General features: G+C 36.2%; 1 protein-coding gene across 4 annotated transcripts in view; it reads right to left on the reverse strand.

Annotated features, from left to right (window-relative positions):
- LOC132399156 (ubinuclein-1-like) overlaps window positions 1-24,479 on the reverse strand; it is a 61,240-nt gene that overhangs the window by 12,568 nt on the left and 24,193 nt on the right. For 3 of the 4 annotated variants that reach the window (XM_059979217.1, XM_059979215.1, XM_059979218.1), the window contains 11 exons: window positions 20,754-20,860; window positions 18,379-18,844; window positions 16,886-16,956; window positions 15,089-15,218; window positions 10,276-10,320; window positions 9,581-9,699; window positions 7,321-7,443; window positions 6,154-6,297; window positions 2,997-3,047; window positions 2,699-2,741; window positions 796-2,037 (listed from right to left, as the gene is read on the reverse strand). In XM_059979217.1, coding sequence (XP_059835200.1) covers window positions 796-2,037; window positions 2,699-2,741; window positions 2,997-3,047; window positions 6,154-6,297; window positions 7,321-7,443; window positions 9,581-9,699; window positions 10,276-10,320; window positions 15,089-15,218; window positions 16,886-16,956; window positions 18,379-18,844; window positions 20,754-20,860 — 2,541 coding nt within the window. The remainder of the gene's footprint in view (window positions 1-795; window positions 2,038-2,698; window positions 2,742-2,996; window positions 3,048-6,153; window positions 6,298-7,320; window positions 7,444-9,580; window positions 9,700-10,275; window positions 10,321-15,088; window positions 15,219-16,885; window positions 16,957-18,378; window positions 18,845-20,753; window positions 20,861-24,479) is intronic. The other variant, XM_059979216.1, reaches the window with a different exon arrangement.

Consider the following 24,479-nt stretch of genomic DNA (forward strand, 5'->3'; position numbering starts at 1 on the left):
AAAATCAATCTTTCCTTGTAAACAAAGGAAAAGAAACCAAACTTTTAAAGCGAACAAACTGAACTGTTACACCCAAAGTTCATGCCACACAAAAAAAAGGAACATTTATCATAGCACTGAGTTAAATATGAATTGAAAGTCAAATTTATTAAGTCTTACATATAATGGGAACTAAAATAAGTAATCTAATCTAATCTAAATTAAACTGGAAACATTAGTTCAATAACATTAAGCACACAAAGTAAGACAAATATGATAACTAAACTTCCTCAGATGCACAAGCCAGTTTCATCCAACCATTAGTATCATCATGATGTGCCATGTCATATGATGTAGGTGATCATGGTCTCATGTTCATGATTGTTCTTAGCAAAAACCATTAATACAGTTCTCCACCAACACAATTGGTGGATCCTTGCAGGGTAGATAAAGATCCAAACGAAAAGAAGAATATCGAATAAGACAGAGTGAAAGTGAAAATACTGCATAGATATTCCATTTTCTCTGATTATTGAGCACACACTTTAAAAAAATTCAAACCGGACCATTTAAGAATGATTTGTGCACAAAATAACTTAATTTGTGATTGAGGAGCACATGTAACTTGTTAAGCAATTATTGGTGATGTAACATGCAACTTTAGAAAATTGGTAAATAACTAAACATTCAAAACCTTTAATGATAAGGATTCCAGGGGTGCCAATAATAGGAGAATCAGCATGCTAAATCATAACCTCTTTTCCATGTTATTATATTGTATCTTTTAAAAATAAGATGATTCCTATTTACACTCACCATCATTGCTCCTGTAGCTGTAGAATTATTAACAACTGCAGGTTTAAGGGAAGTAGTTAGCAGTTTAGCTACACCCTGTGTCCCACTACTTGAGTCTCCATTACTACCACCGGGAGGAGCCACCAGAGTCAGTTTCTGAGAAACAGAGGGCTTCTTTACATTTATAGTAGGTGATTGCCGATTTAACGCCTGTCCCGGAGATGGAGATTGTCTATTTAGATGACTATTATTGGATACAGAACTTTGAACACTAGTTATGTTCTGAATGGGGTTACTGGAAGGGGAAGAATGTTTAGTTACGGAGACCACAGTCATTGGTGACTTGAAAGGCTGATTTATAGAGCTCTGTGCATTGGTATGCTTTGCTGTACAACTGACAGATGTAATTGAAGTGCCAAAAGTTCGTTGAGGGCTGGGTGATGACTGTATGTTACTTGCTAAAGATGAAGAGACAGAATGGAAATTCTGAGTCTTTGTTGAAGATTTTAAATGCTGAATTAATGGCCGTTGTTGCAACTGGCTGGTAGTTTTAGTCTGAGAACTGCTCTGCAGTTTGCTTGTGCTAAAAGATGGTGATGACATGTAGCTTTTCTGATGTGACGTGGTCTGATTATACTGCTTAGCAGCCTGTGCCGACACCGGACTTTGAACTTGGGGCTGCAGACGTTGCATGCAATGATGCTTCGGCTTATTTTGAAGTGTCTCTGAGAAAACTTTGCTGTTTGCTGCAGAATGGTTTTTAAAGGCAGTGATAAGACTAGTAGCACTCTCTGAAGTCCTTTCCTGAGACAATTGTCCCAAAGCTAATGCCTGTTCAGCTAAAAGACTGAGAGATGAATGCGACTGAGTAGCAGTTGGTGGATCAGATAAGGAAATTGGAACCTTCTGTGCATGTTTCTTCTCTTCTAGTGACATCCCCGCTGTTAACTTGTCACTTAATGAATTCGATGTCAAAGGACTGAAGTTTTTGGTACTTCTTACAGCATCATTAAGAGCAGCCAATGCTTCAGATACATCTTCTAGAGAAGGCTGGTTATTGGATAGATCCTCCTCAAGCGAATCGTCCAAACTGAAGGACTGAGGAGTTGTTGTATTACTGGAACTCTGAGCAGCACTGGAGCAAACAGACACATTTACTGGAGTCAAAGGTGAAGTGCAAGGTCCCTGCACAAAGGCAGCATTACCACTGTGAACCGGGATAACTGACTGATGTAATTTTCGCTCCATCTTAAAAATATGGTCCTGCAAACAAATAAAAAATGCATTAACATTTGAATCTTTTTAAGACCTATGTATATCATAGAGTCCAAACTTCTGTAAATCGTTCTGAAAGTTAAATCAGAATCAGGTTTATTATCACCGGCATGTCATGAAATTTGTTAAAAATTAATATTTCTTTACTGGACATTTCACTGCATGAAGAATTTCTACTGGAGTTTTAGAAGAGTGAGAGGGGACAACTGAAACATGCAAGATCATTGGGATCTAGAGAGACTGGATATAAAAAGGATAATTCCTCTTGGGAGAGAATCTAGAACTAGGGCCAGTGTTTATAACTGTGAGTGTGGTCCATTCAATAGAGAAGAAATGATGTTTTTTTTCCCCTTTCATGATCATGAGTCACTGGAACCATCTAGCTCAAAGGGTAGTGAAGAGAGTACCTATGAATACTATTAAGGCAGAAGGACATAACTGACCTAGAATTAAAAAATTTTGTTAGTGAAAATTTGTCCCCCCCATTTGTCCCATTTTTAACTTAATTTTTAAGATAACTTTTAATCTTAAAGACTAATGTTAAAAAAAACAAGTGTCATTTTGAATACAAGACTTGTATGTCTGAGATGGGCATTCCAATATAATACTTTGAAGTCCATATTTCTTCAATACGACTAAAAGCATTTACCTTCACTTTAGACTTTGGGGGAGTAATGACTTTCTTCTTGGTACTGAAATAAAATGTAACCAATTTTAGTACGCAGTTGTAGTTATTGTATCTCATTATTTCAAAGCACTATATAACCCACAATAATAAACAGTAATACCACATGAAGTTAATAGACAAAAATACATGCAAAATATGTATGAACACACTGGTAGATAGCAGTGGATGCTTTGGATACTTCTAAGAAAGATAGGATTGCAAAAACGCATCAGGGAGAGTACAGTAAGTACAAAGTAAAAGTGAAAATACATATACTTACGGTACTGTGGTGACATGTGCGTGTACTTTCCTACTTTCTTTGAACAATGTTCTGTTGACGAAAAATATTCAAAATTTAATTTGCCTTTCTTTCTTGCCAACTAAATTATTATTTTCCAGATAGGTTCTATTTTGTTTTATCCTCACTGAACACCATCAAAAATAAAATATATACTGCCTCTAAATTACCAAACAATGAGCAACATTTCTGAGTGGGACCTGCAGCTCAACTATACTATTCTATATTTATGGATCCTTAAGGCTTAATTTGAGGGCTAAAAGATACCCGGACCTACCTGTCATGGTAACAAGATGTTGAACAATGTAACTGGATTTCTTTGGCAGGCCAGAGCAAGCTCTGCCATTAAAACTACAGAAAAACAGTTCTTAACATCACTAAATAATTTCTTCTTTGTTGCAACCACAACCTAATCAGAAATCTAGAGTTACTGAGGGGCAAGGAAATCTAGTAACAAAAAATGTACTGAAGGAAACAATTTATGAATTTAAGTGACGTTAACTTCCATAACTTATGGTCAGTTTGACCACAAAGAAAACTCACCAAGATTTAATGACCCATATGATGAGAATGCAGTTAGATCCAAGGACTGTTGGTATTGGGCATCAGTAAAAAGGAAACCCTGGGGTTCAACAGCTGTGATGTCATGAGAATGCCTCAGTGAACAAAAATTTCTCACAGCAAATCACAAAACAAAGCAAAATTATTAAAAATTCAAATACTAGGATTGATTTTACAAGTCAAGACAAAACTGAAATTTTGTAAGCAAACATTTAATAATTTTGTTTTAAAATATTTTTTATTTTGGAAGTTATATTTTTTTGAAAATAAATACAAAACAAAAAAAGGATCAGGTAGTATTTGCTAGGCAGTACGTATATTGAGTATGCCATTTAGAATTTATTACCAAGATACATTCCAGCAAAACATCTGTGGATAGCTTAACATTACCAGTTAGCACTTCTCTTAACTTTATTTAGAGCTACAGCGCGGAACTGGCCTTTTTGGCCCTTCGAGCTGTGCTGCCCAGCAATCCATTGATTTAACCCTACCCTAATCACAACTTACAATGACCAATTAAACCCCTAACCGAGTAAGACTTTGGACCGTGGGAGGAAAACTAAACACCTAGAGGAAGCCTACGCATTCCAAGGGAAGGACATACAAACTCCTTATAGAGGATGCTGGACTGAACCCCAAACTTCGATGGCTGAGCTGTAACAGCATTGCATTAATCGCTATAGCACCATGGAGTAATGATGAGGTATGTAAAGAGTATCACTTGTAGGGGAACACTGAAAATATGTCAACAAATTCAATATTTCTGAAATAAAGCACCTGTAATAATTGTGAATTTCACCAATTAATGTCAAATGATAATGATTTTACTGCAAGTTCAGTACTCTAGATGGCATAAACTTTAAATAGCTGGCAAAGTAGACACAAAACTAACCCTGAGTCGAGTCATGCCATTTCCAGAAAAGTTGGGATATTTTCCAAAATGCAATAAAAACAAAAATCTGTGATATGTTAATTCATGTGAACCTTTATTTAACTGACAAACTACAAAGAAAAGATTTTCAATAGTTTTACTGACCAACTTAATTGTATTTTGTAAATATACACTAATTTAGAATTTGATGGCTGCAACACACTCAAAAGTTGGGACAGAGTTAAAATAAGATTGAAAAGTGCACAGAATATTCAAGCAACACTGGTTTGGAAGACTCCACATTAAGCAGGCTAATTGGTAGCAAGTGAGGTAGCATGACTGGGTATAAAAGTAGCGTCCATCAAAGGCTCAGTCTTTGCAAGCAAGGATGGGTCGTGGCTCACCCCTTTATGCCAAAATTCGTGAGAGAATTGTTAGTTCAAAAGGAACATTTCCCAATGCAAGATTGCAGAGAATTTAGGTCTTTCAACATCTACAGTACATAATATTGTGAAAAGATTCAGACACATCTCAGTGCGTAAAGGGCAAGGTCGGAAACCACTGTTGAATGCGCGTGATCTTCGAGCCCTCAGGTGGCACTGCCTAAGAAAACGTCATGCTACTGTGACAATTATAGCCAGCTGGGCTCGGGAGTACTTTGGAAAACCATTGTCACTTAACACAGTCCGTCGCTGCATCCAGAAATGCAACCTGAAACTGTATCACGCAAGGAGGAAGCCATACATCAACTCTATGCAGAAATGCCGGCGAGTTCTCTGGTCCCGAGCTCATCTCAGATGGACCGAAAGAGTGTGGAACCGTGTTCTGTGGTCAGATGAGTCCACATTTTAGCTAGATTTCGGAAAAAATGGGCGTCGAGTTCTCCTTGCCAAAGATGAAAATGACCATCCTGATTGTTATCAGCGAAAGGTGCAAAAGCCAGCATCTGTGATGGTATGGGGGTGCATCAGTGCCCACGGCATGGGTGAGTTGCATGTATGTGAAGGTACCATTGACTCTGAGGCATATATTAGGATTTTTGAGACACATATGTTGCCATCAAGGCAATGTCTCTTCCCGGGACGTCCATGCTTATTTCAGCAGGACAATGCAAAAACACATTCTGCACAGGCTACAACAGCATGGCTTTGTAGACAGAGTGTGCGTGCTTGACTGGCCTGCTGCCAGTCCAGATCTATCTCCTATTGAAAATGTATGGCACATCATGAAGAGGAGGATCAGACAACGGAGACCAAGGACTGTTGAGCAGCTGAAGTCTTATATCAAGCAAGAATGGATAAAATTTCCAATTGCAAATCTACAATTAGTAGCCTCAGTTCCAAAACGATTAAATAGTGTTATTAAAAGGAAAGGTGATGTAACACAATGGTAAACATGCCTCTGTCCCAACTTTTGTTGAGTGTGTTGCAGCCATCAAATTCTAAATTTGTGTATATTTACAAAATACAATTAAGTTGGTCAGTAAAACTATTGAAAATCTTTTCTTTGTACTTTTGTCAGTTAAATAAAGGTTCAAGTGAATTAACATATCACAGATTTTTGTTTTTATTGCATTTTGGAAAATATCCCAACTTTTCTGGAAATGGGGTTTGTACAAGTCACCTTACAGTACTATTACTCAGCCTGTAGGGAAACTTTGTTAAAACATAGACAATATTATATTTCTTATACTCCTTTGCTATGTACCTTGATTGCATCCATCCTTTAGGCCAGAGTGGTTTGACCTCAGAATCAAGAAAAGATTTCAGGTAGTCCTCTGCAGCCTGGGACTTGTTTCTCTCCTGCTCATAGTAAGCCATCTTTGTCCTCACCACACTGCATAACAAATCTCTGCACCACAACATAACAAAGTATTAACCAACAGTAAGGTAATGCTTTAATACATTAACGTTCCAGGAAAAACAGGGCATCATGTGAAAACACGACATCCTAATGTTTGGATTAAAAATCCTGAACAGGAGGTGAACGTGCAAATCCTGATCCATAAGAAGAATTGTTACCTTTCTCTATGTTGCATAGCAAACATAGCTAGTTTATCAACAAACTTAATTTAAAGGCTGCAAATAACAAATTAAAAATAATCAATTACTTCTATTTCCTTTTATTAAGCACGATATGGAAAGTGAATAATCAAAATAAAAGGAAACAAGTTTACAGTATAAAGGTTACTAATTTCACTTATTTTTATTCCTGATACACTGCCACATCCGGCTGTCCAATACAGTTAATAAAATGAAGTACCAATCCTTCAATTTTGTCTAAGATCAATCTCTTTCCTCTAAAGTAGCCCTACATTTTTCTTTCATCCATATGATGAACATTTTTATGAACATAATCATTTTTTAAAGTCGCACTCTACTGTTAATTCCTAAAATGACTACTATAACATTCTGAATTAATCCATCATCTCATCTCTATTGAGACATTCTCTTCAAACAATTCATTTTCCCCGTCAATACATATTGCTTCACACATCACTGAATAATATCTCATATTCCTGTATATTTTCACAATAGCTTATAATCTAGTATTGATGAACAAAATCATTAATTCTGCCACTGAAGAATTGATTTACTCTGTGCAACATATACGAATAACCAATTCTCACCTGCAGATCTCTCTTTATCATCTTATTATCAACAATCTATTCCATTCTATTTACCCCTTCCTGTACACTCCAGCTACAATCAGTTGACATAGCATACTGATTTGAATAATTTGGCATAAAGTTTGGTAATCAGTTAAGTACAAATCTGAAGCACCACTATATGCAAATATCTAAACTTAAAAGGCATTCTGTCAATATAGATGTCTTATGTGGTCTGACAGACATGAACAAACACAAACACAAACCTTATTTCATCATTCCAGTGGAACTTTTTACGAGGTCCAACAATTCTTCTTCCCATCTTATCATCATCTTCATCATCATCTGAGAACATTTTCTCCTTCGGCTCCTTATCTTCTCCCATCATCCTGTGTTTTAGACCAGAAAACTGATATTCACTTAAAATTCATCTATTGATCAATTATAATCTATCACAATTCCTGGAACCAAACAATTGGCTAACAAAATGCATATCACAACTTGATGCTATAAATGTTCCTTACACGATTTAAGTAAGCAGCTTGAATAGTAACAATATGTTAATAATTCAGAAGGGAGAAACAACGTTCCATCTATTTACTATTCTCATGAGCTGATAATCTATCAGTGGACCTTTTCAGTAAAAAAAAATACTGCTTAGTCTGTCAAGTGTTTCTAGCATTTATTTTAGTTCAGATTGCCATGATCTGCACTAATCTGTCATTGATATAATGTGTTGTTGCCTTCATAAAGGCAGATTTCCAATGTGAACAAATGCAAAAGCCTTGTGCCACAATCTTATTATCGCTACATATACAGAGAGGGATTACTGCATAATTTAACTTCCAATTGATACTGGAAACTCAGCAGATATACCATTATGTTAATGAAGGGAGTTTGAATGCTTATTCTTAGGAGGACTCCAAACCAATTATATAATCACAAATACAGTTATATTTCCGAGGACATGGTATTTCTTATAAACACAATGACAACTTGCATGATGAAAAATTTGGGTGTATGGTGCAAGGATGCAAATGGGAGGTAGGGCAAGAAAAAATAAGTTTTAAATAAAATGCTATTTTAGTTCCATAAAAGATAGCATCACTAATATATATCTAAAACATAGGAGACAAATACAATAGAGTAACAAAAAATGTTAATGAACTGTGGCCTTTTATGCTAAAACAACTGGAATGCAAAAACATGGAAATAGCATTAACTACTTAAATACTCTGATTTTACCTTACTTAGATTCATCATGCAGTTCTGGGGCACAACAGGAGTGGTGACAGCATCAATTCATGAGAATGTTATATAAATTAAAATAACTATGTCATGTAGATAGGTTACACAGTAAACATATTTCCTTCAGTATAGAAGAGGAAGGGATGTGTATGGTTATTAAAGTATTTGAACAGTGTAGCTAGAAACAAACAGATTTTCCTCCACAACAAAGGAACAATCTTGAGAACTGAAGAGCAGCACACACAAAATGCTGGAGGGATTTATCAAGTCAGGCAGCGTCTAAGGAAATAACTAAACAATCAATGCTTTTTGGGCCGAGACACTTCATCAGGAAGACAGACAGACGTACTTTATTGATCCCAAGGGAAACTGGGTTTCGTTACAGCTGCACCACCAAGAAGAGTGAAGAAATACAGCAACATAAAACCCCATAAATAATTAAATAATAAATTAATCACGCCAAGTGGTAAAATAAGTCCAGGATCAGCCTATTGGCTCAGGGCGTCTGACACTGAGGGAGGAGTTGTAAAGTTTGATGGCCACAGGTAGGAATGACTTCCTATGACGCTCAGTGTTGAACTGGTCAAAGAACACAGAGGCTGTCTACAAGAAGGATCAGCGCCATCTCTATTTCCTGAGGAGACTGAGGTCTTTTAACATCTGCCGGATGATGCTGAGGATGTTCTACAAGTCTGTGGCGGCCAGTGCTATCATGTTTGCTGTTGTGTGCTGGTGCAGCAGGCTGAGGGTAGCAGACACCAACAGAATCAACAAACTCATTTGTAAGGCCAGTGATGTTGTGGGGGTGGAACTGGACTCTCTGACAGTGGTGCCTGAAAAGAGGATGCTGTCCAAGTTGCATGCCATCTTGGACAACGATTCCCATCCACTCCATAATGTACTGGTTAGGCACAGGAGTACATTCAGCCAGAGACTTATTAGTATAAAGTGCTGTGGAGAGCAGAAGGGGTACAAGCTGTTCTTGAAAATTGAAGATGTGCTATTCAGTGGGAGTGAGGGCGGGGGGTGGGAAAAGGCAGGAAATACACCTTCAAATTAAAACCTGAAACTAACAGTCTCCAAAAAAATAAGAGGGTGTACCAGTTGAAAAACAAATGAAAGGCAAGAGTTTTAAGAAATACAGACCAAGTCAGCTAGTAAAGGTAAGATAACAATTAGCTACAATATAATTAGATACCAGAGGAAGCTTCAGAGACTGGATGCCCAATCCTATCCAATCAAGAACTGCAGTACATCTTACTGTTACATGGAACATACTTAGCAATTTTAGCTTGACTGTGAGCCTGGCAGTCATCTTGATACTTCGACATCTGATGAGGCATTGCTCTTCCAATGGCTTCTTTTAGTTTCTGTATTGGTTCCTTCAGCCGACCATCCTGTGACAAAACATAAATAAGCACAATTCATTTTTCTTCTTTAAGCTTATTCAGATTAGATTCTTGATGATAATGAATGAGTATACAATGGAGTACACTTATAAATATCGCTCACCCCTGCATCCCAATTCCATCAGAAAGTTTACACCATTTAATCTGTGCAAGTTATACAGAACAAAAGACTGCATGTATTAGAAAATGCAGTTGCATTATAAACTTCATATCAGATTGCTGTAATTAAATGCAATGATGTAGAACTGATCTTTTGCCACTGTAGGGAGCTCCAACACTTCAAATTTGTTAGGAGAAAATGTTCCAGTACAATATGGAATTACTAAAATGCTATAATAAATAATGCACATTTCACACATGGCATTTGAATGGTTCCAACTGGAATATTGAATGAAGATTCAAGTATTATTTAGAAAGGCATAACTAGACGTTATTCTGTTGCAGTTTATTTACTGGATATGCATTTGGAGATCACATTAAGCAAAAAAATATTGAATTCTTTTTAGAGTCCTTAAAATACATGTGATATTTTTTATAGACAGTAAAACCTATATAAATGCTCACCTGCATTAAGCATTGACCTGTCTTTATCAGCCATTTCGCCCCAGTCTGCAATTTTGTGTTAAAAGGACAAAAAATAATTAGTTGCTTAACAGAGCTCCCACAATAGAACTAGGGGAGCATAGCATTTGTTCCCCATTACACCCACCTCACCTGAAATATATTTTTGAAAAAAAAGTACAAAAGCGAGATATATGCTACTTATATATATAGAACCAGATCCTACATCAGGTGCAGCCAATTACATCTCGACTGTATTTGCAATGGTTTTATGCTGGCAGATCTCATTTCACAAATCGAAGAGTTTCCATCTCTCCATTGCTTAACCCAATTAAACAGCATTTCAAGACATTAACTCACTAAAACGTCACATTCCATTTCTTAATTTAAATTTTGTAACTACATTTTTTTCTACAACACAAAACACTAATTATTAGAAAAGGTTTCAAAAACAGGTGAGGGAAAGTTACAGTACAGACTTCCCTAATTTCCTTTCAGAAACACACATGTAAACATGACACCATGGAGCCTTGCATAAAATGTAAGATCTCAGTCTGAGTCCAATCCAGATTTTCTCTCATAACCTGTACCATGCTAAGGAAAGTAAATGACCTGATCATTTATCTCATTGCTATTGGTGCAGTCTTCCTGTGAGTTGTGTGATTCCCTACATAACAAGTGAACAGACTTCAAAAATCATTCACTGGCAAATGAAGCACAATGGGACCTCTTCAGAATGCCAAAGTTACTACGGAAATACATCTCCTCCCTTTTGGATGTTTTTTTTGTAAGCAAAATTCCTCAACATTTGCAGTATAGTAAAAGCATAATAACCAATTGGCTGCAACTGTACAAACTGAAGGGTTCCAGAAAAAGATAATCAAGTAATTGATTTTTGATGTTGGTTGAAGGGCAAATTTTGCATAGCATGATCTTTGTTTAACCAATCTCCCAAGGTAGGTTCATCCATTAGACTGCCTTAGTACTGCACTGTTTAACTGCTTAGAGCCTCACATGAAGTTTGAAATCACAAGTTTTTAATGATAAGGATAATATGACAGTGAAGTCTTTCTTAATAACAGCTCCCTCCATACCAGACAATATATTATTCACTATCTTTTGAACTCTTTTTAATGCTACTACATCCTCTCTGTAGTGTGGTGACCAGAATTGTACATGATATTCTAAATGCAACCTAACTAATACAACATCCCAATTTTTACACCTAAAAGCCTTTGCCTTCCTGAACTTCCTGAATGCAGATAGAAAAAAAAGATTGGTAAATTGGTTTATTATTTCACTGCATCAAGGTGCAATGAAAAAGTTGTCTTGTATACTGCTCATGCTGATCATTTCAATATAATAGTGCATTGAGGTGGCACAAGAGAAAATAATAACAGATTGCAAAATAAGATGTGACAGTTACAGAGAAAGTGCAGTGCAGGTAGACAACAAGATCCAAGGCCATAACAAGGTAGAAGCTCTCATTGACTTCAGCTGTACATGCTTTCAGGGTTTTGTATCTTCTGATGATGGGAATGAGAGAAAAGAGCATGCCCAGGGTGCGTGGGGTCTTTAGTTATATTGACTGCTTTGCACTTCAGGAGTCATTCATTCAGCTGTGTACCTACTCCACCATTTAACAGGCAGACCTTTTAACGCAATGGCACTTTCTGATACCAACATCATAACCAGCTACTGCAAGAGGCCAACCACCATCTTTTCAAGGGACAATAAATGCCAGCACCACCCAGATGTCCAAGTGAATAAAAACTTTTCTCACAGGACAAAACAGAATATTGTCGATCATAGATAACTAGGACAAATAGTAATTCATAATTTTATCATTCACTAAATCATAAACCTTAATGGATGAATTAATTAAATTTTTTCCAAAACTAGCACTGTTCCAGCTGAGAATTTCAAATCAACAGTTGTATCAGACTACAACTACAAAATCTAACACCCAAACCAAAAAAAGTGATGGAAAAGGCTAGGTAAGTTCAATATAGAGTCATAGAGTTACGCAGCATGGAAAAAGGCTCTTTGGTGAAAGTCCACCCAACACAATGTTGTGCTAGCAAGCAGCCTGGAGAGGGGTTGTTCTATGGGAATGAGACAAAGAACAGACAAAATTATGAATTTGTGCAACTTGATATGGGATGTTAACATCCAACATGGCACAATGCTAAGTTTCTTGGTAACCAGTTGAGGCACAGAAAATTGAATTAATTACTGTATCTATTATCACTTGGAATTTCAGAACAGATTTAGAAGCAGGGCAATGCAAAAATGCAGGATTTGCTGAGAGACAGATAAAAGGTTTTACTATCCTTGTTAACCACCCATCTAATGGCAATACTATCAGCAATTACTACAATCTACAATTATACACGAGAAAAAGGAATTCTGTACATTGTTTGTGCTGGCCCAAAAAAAATCAACCCTGTCAATCTTATCAGCTATATTACTCATGATTGAATGTACAGTGAATTAAAAATTAAAATCTGAGAGATTGGTAGAATACCAACACTGTAACGCACTTCAAAACAACTGTTTGATATACAAAATATGTCCAGTGCTCTACAACTATAACTCCAGGCTACTATTTTCTTAGAAACCAGCTAAAGTACTATATTGCTTCCTAATAACAATTCTCATGCCAGGCCCTCCAATATAGATCACAATCATCTTCATGAATATTCAAACAATACACATAATTACTGACCATTAACATCAACAAACTCAGATTGTGACTCAGGCTTACAATGTCTTGCTGTCAGCCAGTTGAACAATTGAATGTTTCCCATGGATTCTACCTTGCAGAAGCACGTTTTATTTAACTGAATTACTACTTTTTGGTTGATAGAAAGTAAGCAAGTCCCAGTTGTGTGCAGTGATGATCTGGAATTTAACCACTTGAAGATATTAGTGGTTGTCAGCAGACTGATAACATTTCTGAAGCCAAATCAATTTATAGATTAAAGGACATATAATATCATGGGAATACAAAGGGAATAATCCCAGGCCAAGAACAGATTAACATGTTATCTTGAGCTCTGTATCCTAAACTGCAGAAGGGTAGTATAGTTTTGATATTCAAGTATTCAATATTATGGGAGCTTTTGCTTCAATCATGCAACTATTAAGTTACTATTAAGCCTACAGTATTTGAAATAGTACTTCGAATTTCTCCGATATTTTCTACTGCAAAAATAATTATGATCTGAAGTACATGTAATAAAACTACAGAATTGAAGTCATTTGTCATAATAATCATTGTACTTGTACAGCACCAGATCACGTAGATTGAGCTAGTAACTTACTCTATGGTGTAATGTAAGTGAACATTCCAGTAGTTCTCGGCAAACAACATCCAACAGCAATGAGATAAATGATGAATTTGTTCTATCTTTAAACAGTTCTTGAGGCTATAGGTCAGAATAATTAAAGAATCCTATTGTTCCTTAAGAAAGACCTGTGCCGAAAAAAGATCACTGAGTTCTTGCTTCTCTTTGATAATTCATTCAAGGGTCAACAGCAACCATACAAGCATAGTGATGTTAGTCTAGATCAGGAGTTTGTATTCCTGGATAAGGCACAACAAATTTTTTGATTGCTTAGCTAATTATAATGGAAGTTTGCAAGAAAATCATGTGAGAAAAAAATGTCAATTTGGATATTAATCAGCACATATTGGATCCAATAATTATTATTGCAAATGTGTTGCTTCTGCATGTGACAAACAGTCAAAACAATGTTGATACAAAAAGTCTTACACAAATTAGAAATATGCGAGATCATGCAGCTGATAGCTGGGTAAAGTTGAGGCGACAGGCCATCTGTGAAACTTCAGGTGATTTGACTTAAGCATAAAATGAAGCAAATCTTTTAATCAGAACAAAAATCACTGAGCATTAACACATTTTTCAACCACAGAGATCTACTCCTAGGCATCAGTGAAAAATGCACTTAATTCATAGGCAACTGGAACATACTGGATGAAAAATAAATCCTTCTAAGTTCCAATGAACACTATGCAAATCAGATTTTTCAAAAAGTAGATCTGTGCTAATATATAATGTTGCAAAATGACTCAAGGCACCATTAAACTAAATTAGCCTATTTATATAAATCTTAAAAGGAAGAAAGGGATATACAAGCATAATTAATTTTAGAAAGGGAATTCCAGAGTTTAGGATCTCGCTAACTGAAGAAACAGTCAATCCTGAAGCAGTTCTCTTCAAGTTCATCAAGAGATCAAAATTAGAGGATGCAGATACATGGGGAGGTTTGCGGGATGTGAGGAGATCAGAGTGAGAAGGTACAGACACAGCGATGGCAAAACTTGAAAATTAGCAAGAGTATTTTAAAATCAAGGGAGCCACTCATTGGACTTGGTGCAACATGGAAACAGCCAGCCGAATTAAGAGTAGTCAAGCTGAGAGATAATAAATGAGGGTTTCATAAGCAGATGAATAGTGACCACGATGGAGTTAAGTGATGTTTTGGATGGAGCAACACTTGAGCTTAGTGACAAAATTATTTATTTTTGTGACCATAATAGATGGTAGACTCCATGCTTTGAAATTTATAGGCAATAAATCAATCTAGTAATAGAAAATTCTTATATATAGGGAAAAATATTATGCTGTCCTCAGTTGTAATTATACACCATTGGCTTGTTACAGATGGTAAAAAAAAATTACATTGCAACTATTTAGTTTTATAGACAATGCTTTCCTAACCTCAAGACAAGAATTATATTTGCACAAATGGATTTAATATCTAGAAGACTAGCTCTTGTGTTAGTTACCTGCTCATTCATGTGCAGTTTCTTTGCCCTTTTGACCAGTGTGTCCTTACTACATGGTAAGAAGGATGCCAGGTGTGCATAAACCCCAGAGCGGGCCTGACTATTCAATTCACGGGACTGTAGCTCAATACTGAAAGCACAAACACATTATAAATAGATTCAGCATACAGCAAGTTTTCTTGATGGAGTACCTTATAATTGAAACAAAAAAGAAATCATCCAAATTTTCTATTTTAGCTATTACACTGCATATATCCATCATGAGACAATTTTGTTTTAAATATGGCAGTTCAAATAGCACTGAGATTGTAAGAACTCTGTAGCTAATAGTCTCTAGAATAGAAACTATCTGTTTTATCCGGCAAGCATTTAAATGGCAAGAAACCACTTTTGCCACCCCAGCAATTTCTTTTAATCATAGTACAAGTGTATGTAAAACTGGGTAATAAAAAGATTTCATTGATACCAGTTCTCTGGGGTGCATAAGGATTGCAGTTTAACAACTGAAACATGGAGGCAGGTTCTACAAAATAGAACTCCTGGAGCATGCTGACAATCCATATCAAAATTCAAGCAAAGTGAATAGGTCACCCTGGGGAACTGTCCTGCAGACAAATTAGATGAAACACATTTACAGTGCTCATCTATATTTCTGGTATGCTCTCTGAATGAATAACTTTGCTCTAATTTACAGTATATTATTTAATACCATTTTACAGAGAAATGAGATATTTTTAATTTAATACAAACTAAATGTAGTTCATATTGGCCTTTTTCAGTTCTATGTTTTTTTTGTGTTCCTGTCTATTCTTACTTGTTGCTAATTAGTGGGCTGGGGGCTTTGGGATTTGATGCTCTTGTTGTTTCTCTGTATGGGTGATCTGGGGTTTGTGAGTTTTTGTTTCTTTTTCTTTTCATGTGGGGGGGGGAATAGATGCCTTTCTTTCAACTACTTCTATGGTTTTCTGTATTTTACGGCTATCTGGGGAAGACAAATCCCAAAGCTGTATTCTGTATACATACATTGATAATAAATCTTCAAACCTTCGAAAATGTCTGCGCAATACAGCCTGGAAATAGGAATATACAAGTTTTGGTTTGTGGAACTAATCAAATAGCAAAAAGTCTAGATTTCTGATCGGATATCGATGCCCTTAAAAATACCTTGACATGCAACAAGAATGAAAAATAGATCTCAAGATTTATCAAAATAAACACTTGCTGTTTCTTAGTAGAAATAGAAGTGTTCTCTTTTCCTGTAGTTCGGAATTGGTTCTGAAATTAGCAACTGGCAAGTCTGACGTTGAGCAATATTTTTAATTTGGACAACTTCCAGTTGTCCTTTCAGTTCAAATTCATTACTCATTTAACAAGTTATTTTTGCTTCATTTTTGATAATAAACTTAAATAGAAATTACAGCATCAACGTACGTCATTCAGCTCAAAACTTCCTCACACTTCAATGATTAAGTGCTATCAGCATTAGCTTTTGTTTCTTTTCCCCCCAAATATACTTATCCAGTTTTATTTTATAAACACCTGTGCAATTCATATTAACTATTCCAAAATGAATGTTCACAAATCCAATAAGGAGTACAGGTGAAAATCTTAAATGTTCCCCAGTTCTGAACAGTCCGAAGTGGTAACATATTTTCTGCATCTTTTATAAAGTCATCTCCATTTTAAATTAATTAGGTCAATGCTCACTGATTTTTTTTTAAAAAAAGAGAAAAGACCAACATATTTTAAAAGAAAACTATTTGCCACAATTATCATTTACTCTAATCTACTACTCACTTTAGTAGAATATTATTGACATCCTGCGTGAAGAATTTCTGCTTCCCCTCGCCTTCTGATGCTTTGGCAGCCTATGGGACAAAAATAGCATCAGCACTTTCCCTCTCTAACCAGTGGCATTGTTTAATTCAGAAAATATCAGCTGCAAACCAAAATGTTCCTGCTGTTTGAATCAAGAAATAAACAATGAATTTCTGATGTTGCCCACTTCAGTTTGCCTGCCTAAATACTCAGCGTACTTGAGCATTTAACAATTAGTACAGATGGTGCTAACAGCAAGAGCAACAATACTAATTTTCCTACCTGGTTACTCCAGGTGACAAAAAATACAACTTCAACTGATTGTTTGCTCGTACACGGAATAACACCGACGTTAGTGAACATCTCACTCATAATGTCTGCATATGCTTTTAGAATAGTAATGAGAACACAGCTTCACAATCATCTTGTAATTTGAAGTTTACAATACAGATATTGGTTTTAACTACACCCCAAAAGCATTACTTCCCCATTACCTTTCACAACCAAAACGGCAAAGTCACAGCTGAATTGGTATGATGCTTCCATATAGAGGTGCATACTTTAACATTCAGTACAACAAGGCAACTGGGAGGGAGAGAGAACTTTAAATGGGACACCGCTTTTTTTAAAAAAAAAACACACACTGTATCTTAATCTCCTTAGTTTCTAAGAGTAAAACCTGGTTGCTAACCTTCAGGAAGAATGCAGTATAGTATCAGTATAGATACAACTTTCAGTTCACATATTGCATTTGATCCAAGCCATAATGATCTAGCTCCCAAAACCAAGGCAAGCAATTCTTTTACTTTACCATTCCGAATGGGGCTGGAAGTTTTGAATGAGTAATACTTATGCTCAACACTGATGGCAAAAACATAGCAGCAGAATTATCAATATCTTTTAGCATCATTAGCATGAGATACAATCTAAATTATGATACAATGAAGGGTATAGATAGGGTAAATGCAATCAGACTTTTTTCCACTGAGGTTGGGTGAGACTAGAAGTAGAGGTCATGGGTTAAGGGTGAAAGCTGAAGTGTTTAAGGACAATATGTGGGGGAATTCTTTCATTCAGAGGGTGGTGAGAGTGTGGAATGAACTGCAGAAGTGATGGATTAAGATTTGATTTCAACATTTAAGAATGCTAAATGGATACACGGGTGGGAGGTGATTTTGGAGGGTTCTGGTTGGATTTAGGTTGATGGAACTACACAGATTAATAGTTCAACACAGACTAGATCTGTCCAAGGCCTGTTCCTCTGCTGTAGTGTTCTATGAATCTAACTTAATAAGAACAATTTGTATGTTATGTGGACTTTCATGCATCCTCAGTGTACATCCCTATAGCTTTTGACGATAAATGCTTGGACACATTTGCTTTGAGCATCTTATATACATCGACTTCTTTACCCCAATGTTTAAATATTGACTTCTTTACCCCAATGGTTGAATATTTCTGGAGGGTCTTACCTGTGTTAGTTCTTTGATGCATTTTTCTAGTAGTGAAGGAAGTCCTTCAGGCAATGTTGGCACCTGCTTTGGTATCTGCCCCATTGCTGAGTGCTGTAGAGTAGGAAGAGGATCACTCCCATCATCAAAATCATTAAGGGGACTGCCTGGGGGTGAGTCATTCAGAAGACGGTCTAGATCTATTTCGAGATCTGCAGTTCTGGCTACATCCAGAAGATCACCATCATTAGCAGATCCAATAAGTGAAAGCAAAGGATCTGAAATGTTGTTTACTGAGCTACTGTCAGTTTTGTGAGAAGCAACAGCTGCTGTCTGTAAGATCGGCAAGTTCTTCACATCCTCTCGTTTCTTCAAGGCTTCTTTCTCCTTCTCAAATTTTTTTAACATTTCTCTCACACCTAATGCCCCCATGTACTTTTTCTTCTTCTTTTTTTCTTCTTTATTGACATTCAGTGGCATTATCCTGCTGATTAGAAAACATCAAATATCACTGACGAATAACAGCAAGGAACATCCAGAATAACAGCAACGTTTGAACTCATGTTTGCCATGTGTTCAACAAAGGACTTCTTACATCAATTAAATACTCAAAGTTTCATTAAAAAATGTCAGTTTTACCTGAAACTTTGCATGATATGAAATGTAAGACAATATATGAAACAATTGTGAGATTTTCAGACTTAGTCTCAAACTCTGAATCAAGTCACTTGATACTTAGATCCCAATTCTGCAAGGGAGAGAATGTGTGTCATTTTCCCCCCTTTGAAAGCATCACTTGTTGCAATAGACACCAAAAGCAGGTTGATCACGTTCCTTTCAATTCTGCAGCCTGTATCAAATCACTTACAAAGACGAAATTAATTTTCTTAATTTGCTGCTTACTTCCTATTCTACAAAATGTTTAATGGATGCACAGAATTTAGCCCCTAACAAAAATACAAGGCTTTGCAGATTAATATTAGAGATTAGCAAACTTTATTCTCTACTAGGCAGTTGAGCTTGAAGCAGAGTTGGAACAAATCAATATGTTCTGTGACCGAGGAACAACCATATCACTCCAAGTCAGTTTCCAAACACACTGAGGAAAAATTGGCTAAGCAGCAACATTCTCAGTATGTATACCAATTGCAAGAACAGTCAAGACATGTTTCTGTAGACTTAGAAGGGAAACAGTTGGCCATACTATTTGTTTAGAGACTAATTTTGATTTGAAACTTTTCATTATTCCACATTACACAACTGCTCCTCCCTCCCCATTATCCTCAACATGAGTACCCCCAGGGCTATGTACTGAGCCCTTTGCTGTACACCCTGCTCACATGACTACACAGCTAAACACCTGAGTAATCACACTGACAAACTTGCTGATGACATGACAGTGACGGGGCTTATCACTAACAATGATGAGATGGCCAACAGAGAAGGAGGTATTAGAGCTTGAAGCCTGGTGTCAAACATATAACCTCTTCCTCAACGTCTTGTACTCTCAGTCGCTTCACTCCACGGAAGCCGGCATAAGCACTGGCCTGATGAGCCTATAAGGCTCGGGACAGACTTTAACTTTAACTCCTGTGCCTATCATGATTTTATGGACAAACAAACAATGCATACAAGCTGTCTTAAGTATTTATATTTGTTGTGTTGTTTTTATTATTGGGCTCTTTATCTTGTTTTTGTGCTGCACTGGATCGAGAGTAACAATTACTTTATTCTGCTTTATGCTTATGTACTGAAAATTATATTAAACAATCTTGAATCTACACCTGAAAAATCAGAGCTAAGTTCTGGAATATATTACATTCTGAAAGTATGCTAATACAATTGCAACTTACGAGAAAAATTCATTTTGGCTCATTCAGCATGTCTGAATAACTGTTGCTTAATTCTGCTTTTGACTTCTCATTAAATTTAGTTCTGAAGACCATCACAAAAAAAACTTCCCACCTACACAGTATCTAAAGTTCAATTAGTAAAACTTGAATAACAGGGTTAACAACAAGTGGCAGTAAAGTGTACCAATTCAACTTGCCTGCTTTATTTACATTTCTCCTCAAGGAAAGAACAAGCTATTGCTCGTGACCAAGAATTAGTATCCAGAGAACTTTTTTTTAAATGAAGATGTAATGCCACAGCATATTCAGTATTCTTTTAAATATTTAGTTGAACCATTATAGTCAATTCTACTTCATCTAATTCACCCTGTACCCAAGTTTGAGAAGGTGACGATAAAATATGACCAAGTGACTGCAATACCATACAACACAATATTTCTTACGTGGATCTACAAAGTAAACTGCTGGCATTACTACCTTATTCAACTATTAGTGCTGCATTGCTTATTATGTAAAGCATATTTAAAATTTTACACAACTTACCCAGACTGTTTAGAAATTTTTGATTTTTGAGATTTCTTATCTTTTTCATGCCCATCATCTTTCTTCCTTTTCTTTATCTTTTCATTTCCTTCTTTTAACTTCCGTTTCTTTTACAAAACAAAGGGTATGAAAACAATGAAGATATCAGGTGAACCAAGACGCAATAAATGATTGACATCCACATATACGAATTTTAATATTGTGTGTTAGCAGCTTCAACCCTTATACCATTGACATGTCCAGTCATTGGGAAAATTGGTGCTTGAAATATTTAGCTGATAGATTGTCTCAAAGCTTGGATAGAAAGTCAGTGTAATAAAGGTTAAGGGGTTACAGAGGAAATACTCTCAACAAATCAAGAAATTTACTCTTTCAAGATAACATATCCTAGAGGAAATGCTTGCTGTTTGTTGCATATAAAATTAAAATTACAATAAAGGCAAAAAAGATTGTTCAGAAGATTTGCATGGATGCTTATAGTTCATAACTCAATGTTAACATTGTTCTTTAGTTATTTAATTTTGTTTGACCAGGAAAATTAAAAATTCAAAGTTTAAAAGCACGAACATACAATTTTAAATTTTAGAGCAAGAACATGACGAATGTAAAAAAGTACCAGTTTCCTGGTTACATCGGAAACACTGATCCGATAAATTTGGATTTAATTTTTTTTATTTTTTGTGGTGTAATATATAATTGATGTAGAAAATTATACTGCACTAATCTTAACCGAACATTTATTGTATTTGTCATACTATCAAGACATAGTCTTGACCAATTTGATCTTCAATTTTAATATTCAAATCACTTTCCCATTTTTGTCTTGACTTATGGACTCCTTGTTTACTTACCTGTCTTTGAATCAAATTATACATGCAAGATATAAATTTTTTAATATTTCCTTTTTGAATTAAAATTTCTATTTCATTAGATTTCGGCAATAACACTGTTTGACCTAATTTTTCTCTTAAAAAAGCCCTTAATTGAAAGTAACAAAATAAAGTGTTATTTGATATTTTATATTTATTCTTTAATTGATCAAATGACATTAATATACCTCCTTCAAAACAATTCCCTATATATCTAATCCCATTTTGAATCCAATTATATAAAAGTTGATTGCTCTAAAATTCAACCTTTTTGGACAAATTTAAGACTTTTACTGGAACAAATTACAGGAACACAATTTCCTCATAATCCAATATTATTTTTACTAGGTGATATTGAAGGGATAAAACCGAAACTCAAACTAAATAAGTATCAGAAAGAATTTATTAAAATTGCACTGGCAGTAGCCAAAAAAGCTATTGCAGTTACTTGGAAATCGGATACACATTTAAGTATAGACTCTTGGAAGAAAGAAATCTATGGTTGTATTCCATTAGAAAAAATTACTTATAATTTAAGAGATAAATATGAAACATTTCTGAAAATTTGGAGCCCTTATTTACAAAAGACAGGATTAAATATATAGATGCTCTGAAGATGAAACAATTGGTTATTAGGGGAAAGAAATAAATATACATATTAAAGTTATTACGAATTCCATGGAGCATCTGGAGATCTTCCAACAACCAGGCATTCTTTCTTTCTTTCTTTTTTTTTCTTTCTTTCTCTTTTTTTTCTATAGGGCAGTTAGGGGGGAGGGGTTAAGGGGAGGGGGTAAGGGTTATATATACATTGTTTCTTCATACTTTACTTTGTAACCATTTAAAAATGCAATAAAAAAGTTTAAAAAAAATAATTTTAAATTATGACTTAATGCTATTTTATACAAACTGAACATTAATTTTTAAATATTTTTAAAAGTACAAAAGCATATTGAAGATTTATCACCATTGTGCTAGGAGTTGAAGACAATTACTGGAAAGTTACTAACATGGTTAGAGCATTGGTTGATTGGTAGGAGGCAGCGAGTGGAAATAAAAGGATCCTTTTCTGGTTGGCTGCTAGTGACTAGTGGTGTTCCATAGGGGTCTGTGCTGGGACAGTTTCTTTTTATGCTGTATATAAATGACTTAAATGATGGAATAGATGGCTTTGCTGCCAAGTTTGCAAATGACACTAAGATTGGTGGAGGGGCAGATAGTGTTGAGGGAACAGGTAGGATGCAGAACGACTTAGACAGATTAGGAGAAAGGGCAAGAGAGTGGCAAATGAAATACAATGTTGGAAAATGCATGGTCATGCACTTTGGCAGTAGAAATAAATGTGCGGACTGTTTCTGAAATGGGGAGAAAATTCAGGAATCCGAGATGCAGAGGGACTTGGGAGACCTTGTGCAGAACACCCTGAAAGATAACTTGTAGGTTGAGTTGGTGGTGAGAAAGGCAAATGCCATGTTAGCATTCATTTCAAGAGGTCTAGAATACAAAAGCAAGGATGTGATGTAAGGCCTTATTAGACACTGGTGAGACCTTACCTTGAGTATTGTGAACAGTTTTGGGCCCCTCATAGAACCAGAGAACAACACAGAAACAGGCCTTTTGGCCCTTCTTGGCTGTGCCAAACCATTTTTCTGCCTAGTCCCACTGACCTGCGACTGGACCATATCCTTCCAGACACCTCTCATCCATGTACCTGTCCAAGTTTTTCTTAAATGTTAAAAGTGAGCCCGCATTTACCACTTCATCTGGCAGCTCATTCCACACTCCCACCATTCTCTGTGTGAAGAAGCCCCCCCAATGTTCCCTTTAAACTTTTCCCCCTTCACCCTTAGTCCATGTCCTCTGGTTTTTTTCTCCCCTAGCCTCAGTGGAAAAAGCCTGCTTGCATTCACTCACTCTGTCTATACCCATCATAATTTTATATACCTCTATCAAATCTCCCCTCATTCTTCTATGCTCCAAGGAATAAAGTCCTAACCTATTCAACCTTTCTCTGTAACTCAGTTTCTCAAGTCCTGGCAACATCCTTGTAAACCTTCTCTGCACTCTTTCAACCTTATTAATATCCTTCCTGTAATTAGGTGACCAAAATTGCACACAATACTCCAAATTCAGCCTCACCAATGCCTTATACAACCTCTCATACTCAACATTCCAACTCTCATACTCAATACTTCGATTTATAAAGGCCAATGTACCAAATGCTTTCCTTACTACCCTATCTACTTGTGACGCCACTTTTAGGGAATTATGTATCTGTATTCCCTGATCCCTCTGTTCTACTGCACTCCTCAGTGTCCTACCATTTACCTTGTATGTTCTACCTTGGTTTTTCCTTCCAAAGTGCAATACCTCACACTTGTCTGTATTAAACTCATCTTAGAAAAAATGTGCTGGCATTGGAGAGGAGGTTCACAAGGATGACTCCAGGAATGAAAGGGTCATGAGGAACGTTTGATGGCTCTGGGTCTGTACAAGCTGGAATTCAGAAGGATGAGATGGGATCTCATTGAAACATTTTGAATGCTGAAATGCCTAGACAGAGTAGATGTGGAAAGGATGTTTTCCCATGGTGGGAGAGTCTAGGACAAGAAGACATTGCCTCAAGATAGAGGCGCGCCCTATCAAAACAGATGTGGAGAAATTTCTTTAGTCAAAGGGTGGTGAATTTGCGGAAGTTGTTGCCACATGCAGCTGTGGAGGCCAGGTCATTGAGTGTATTTAAGGCAGAGATTGATAGATTCTTGACTGGACGTGGCATCAAAGATTACGGGGTGAAGACTGGGTACTGGGTTTGAGGAGGAGAAAAAAAATCAGCCATGATTGAATGGTGGAGCAG

Source organism: Hypanus sabinus, chromosome 9, assembly GCF_030144855.1.
Source record: "Hypanus sabinus isolate sHypSab1 chromosome 9, sHypSab1.hap1, whole genome shotgun sequence".
NCBI classification, from domain to species: domain Eukaryota; kingdom Metazoa; phylum Chordata; class Chondrichthyes; order Myliobatiformes; family Dasyatidae; genus Hypanus; species Hypanus sabinus.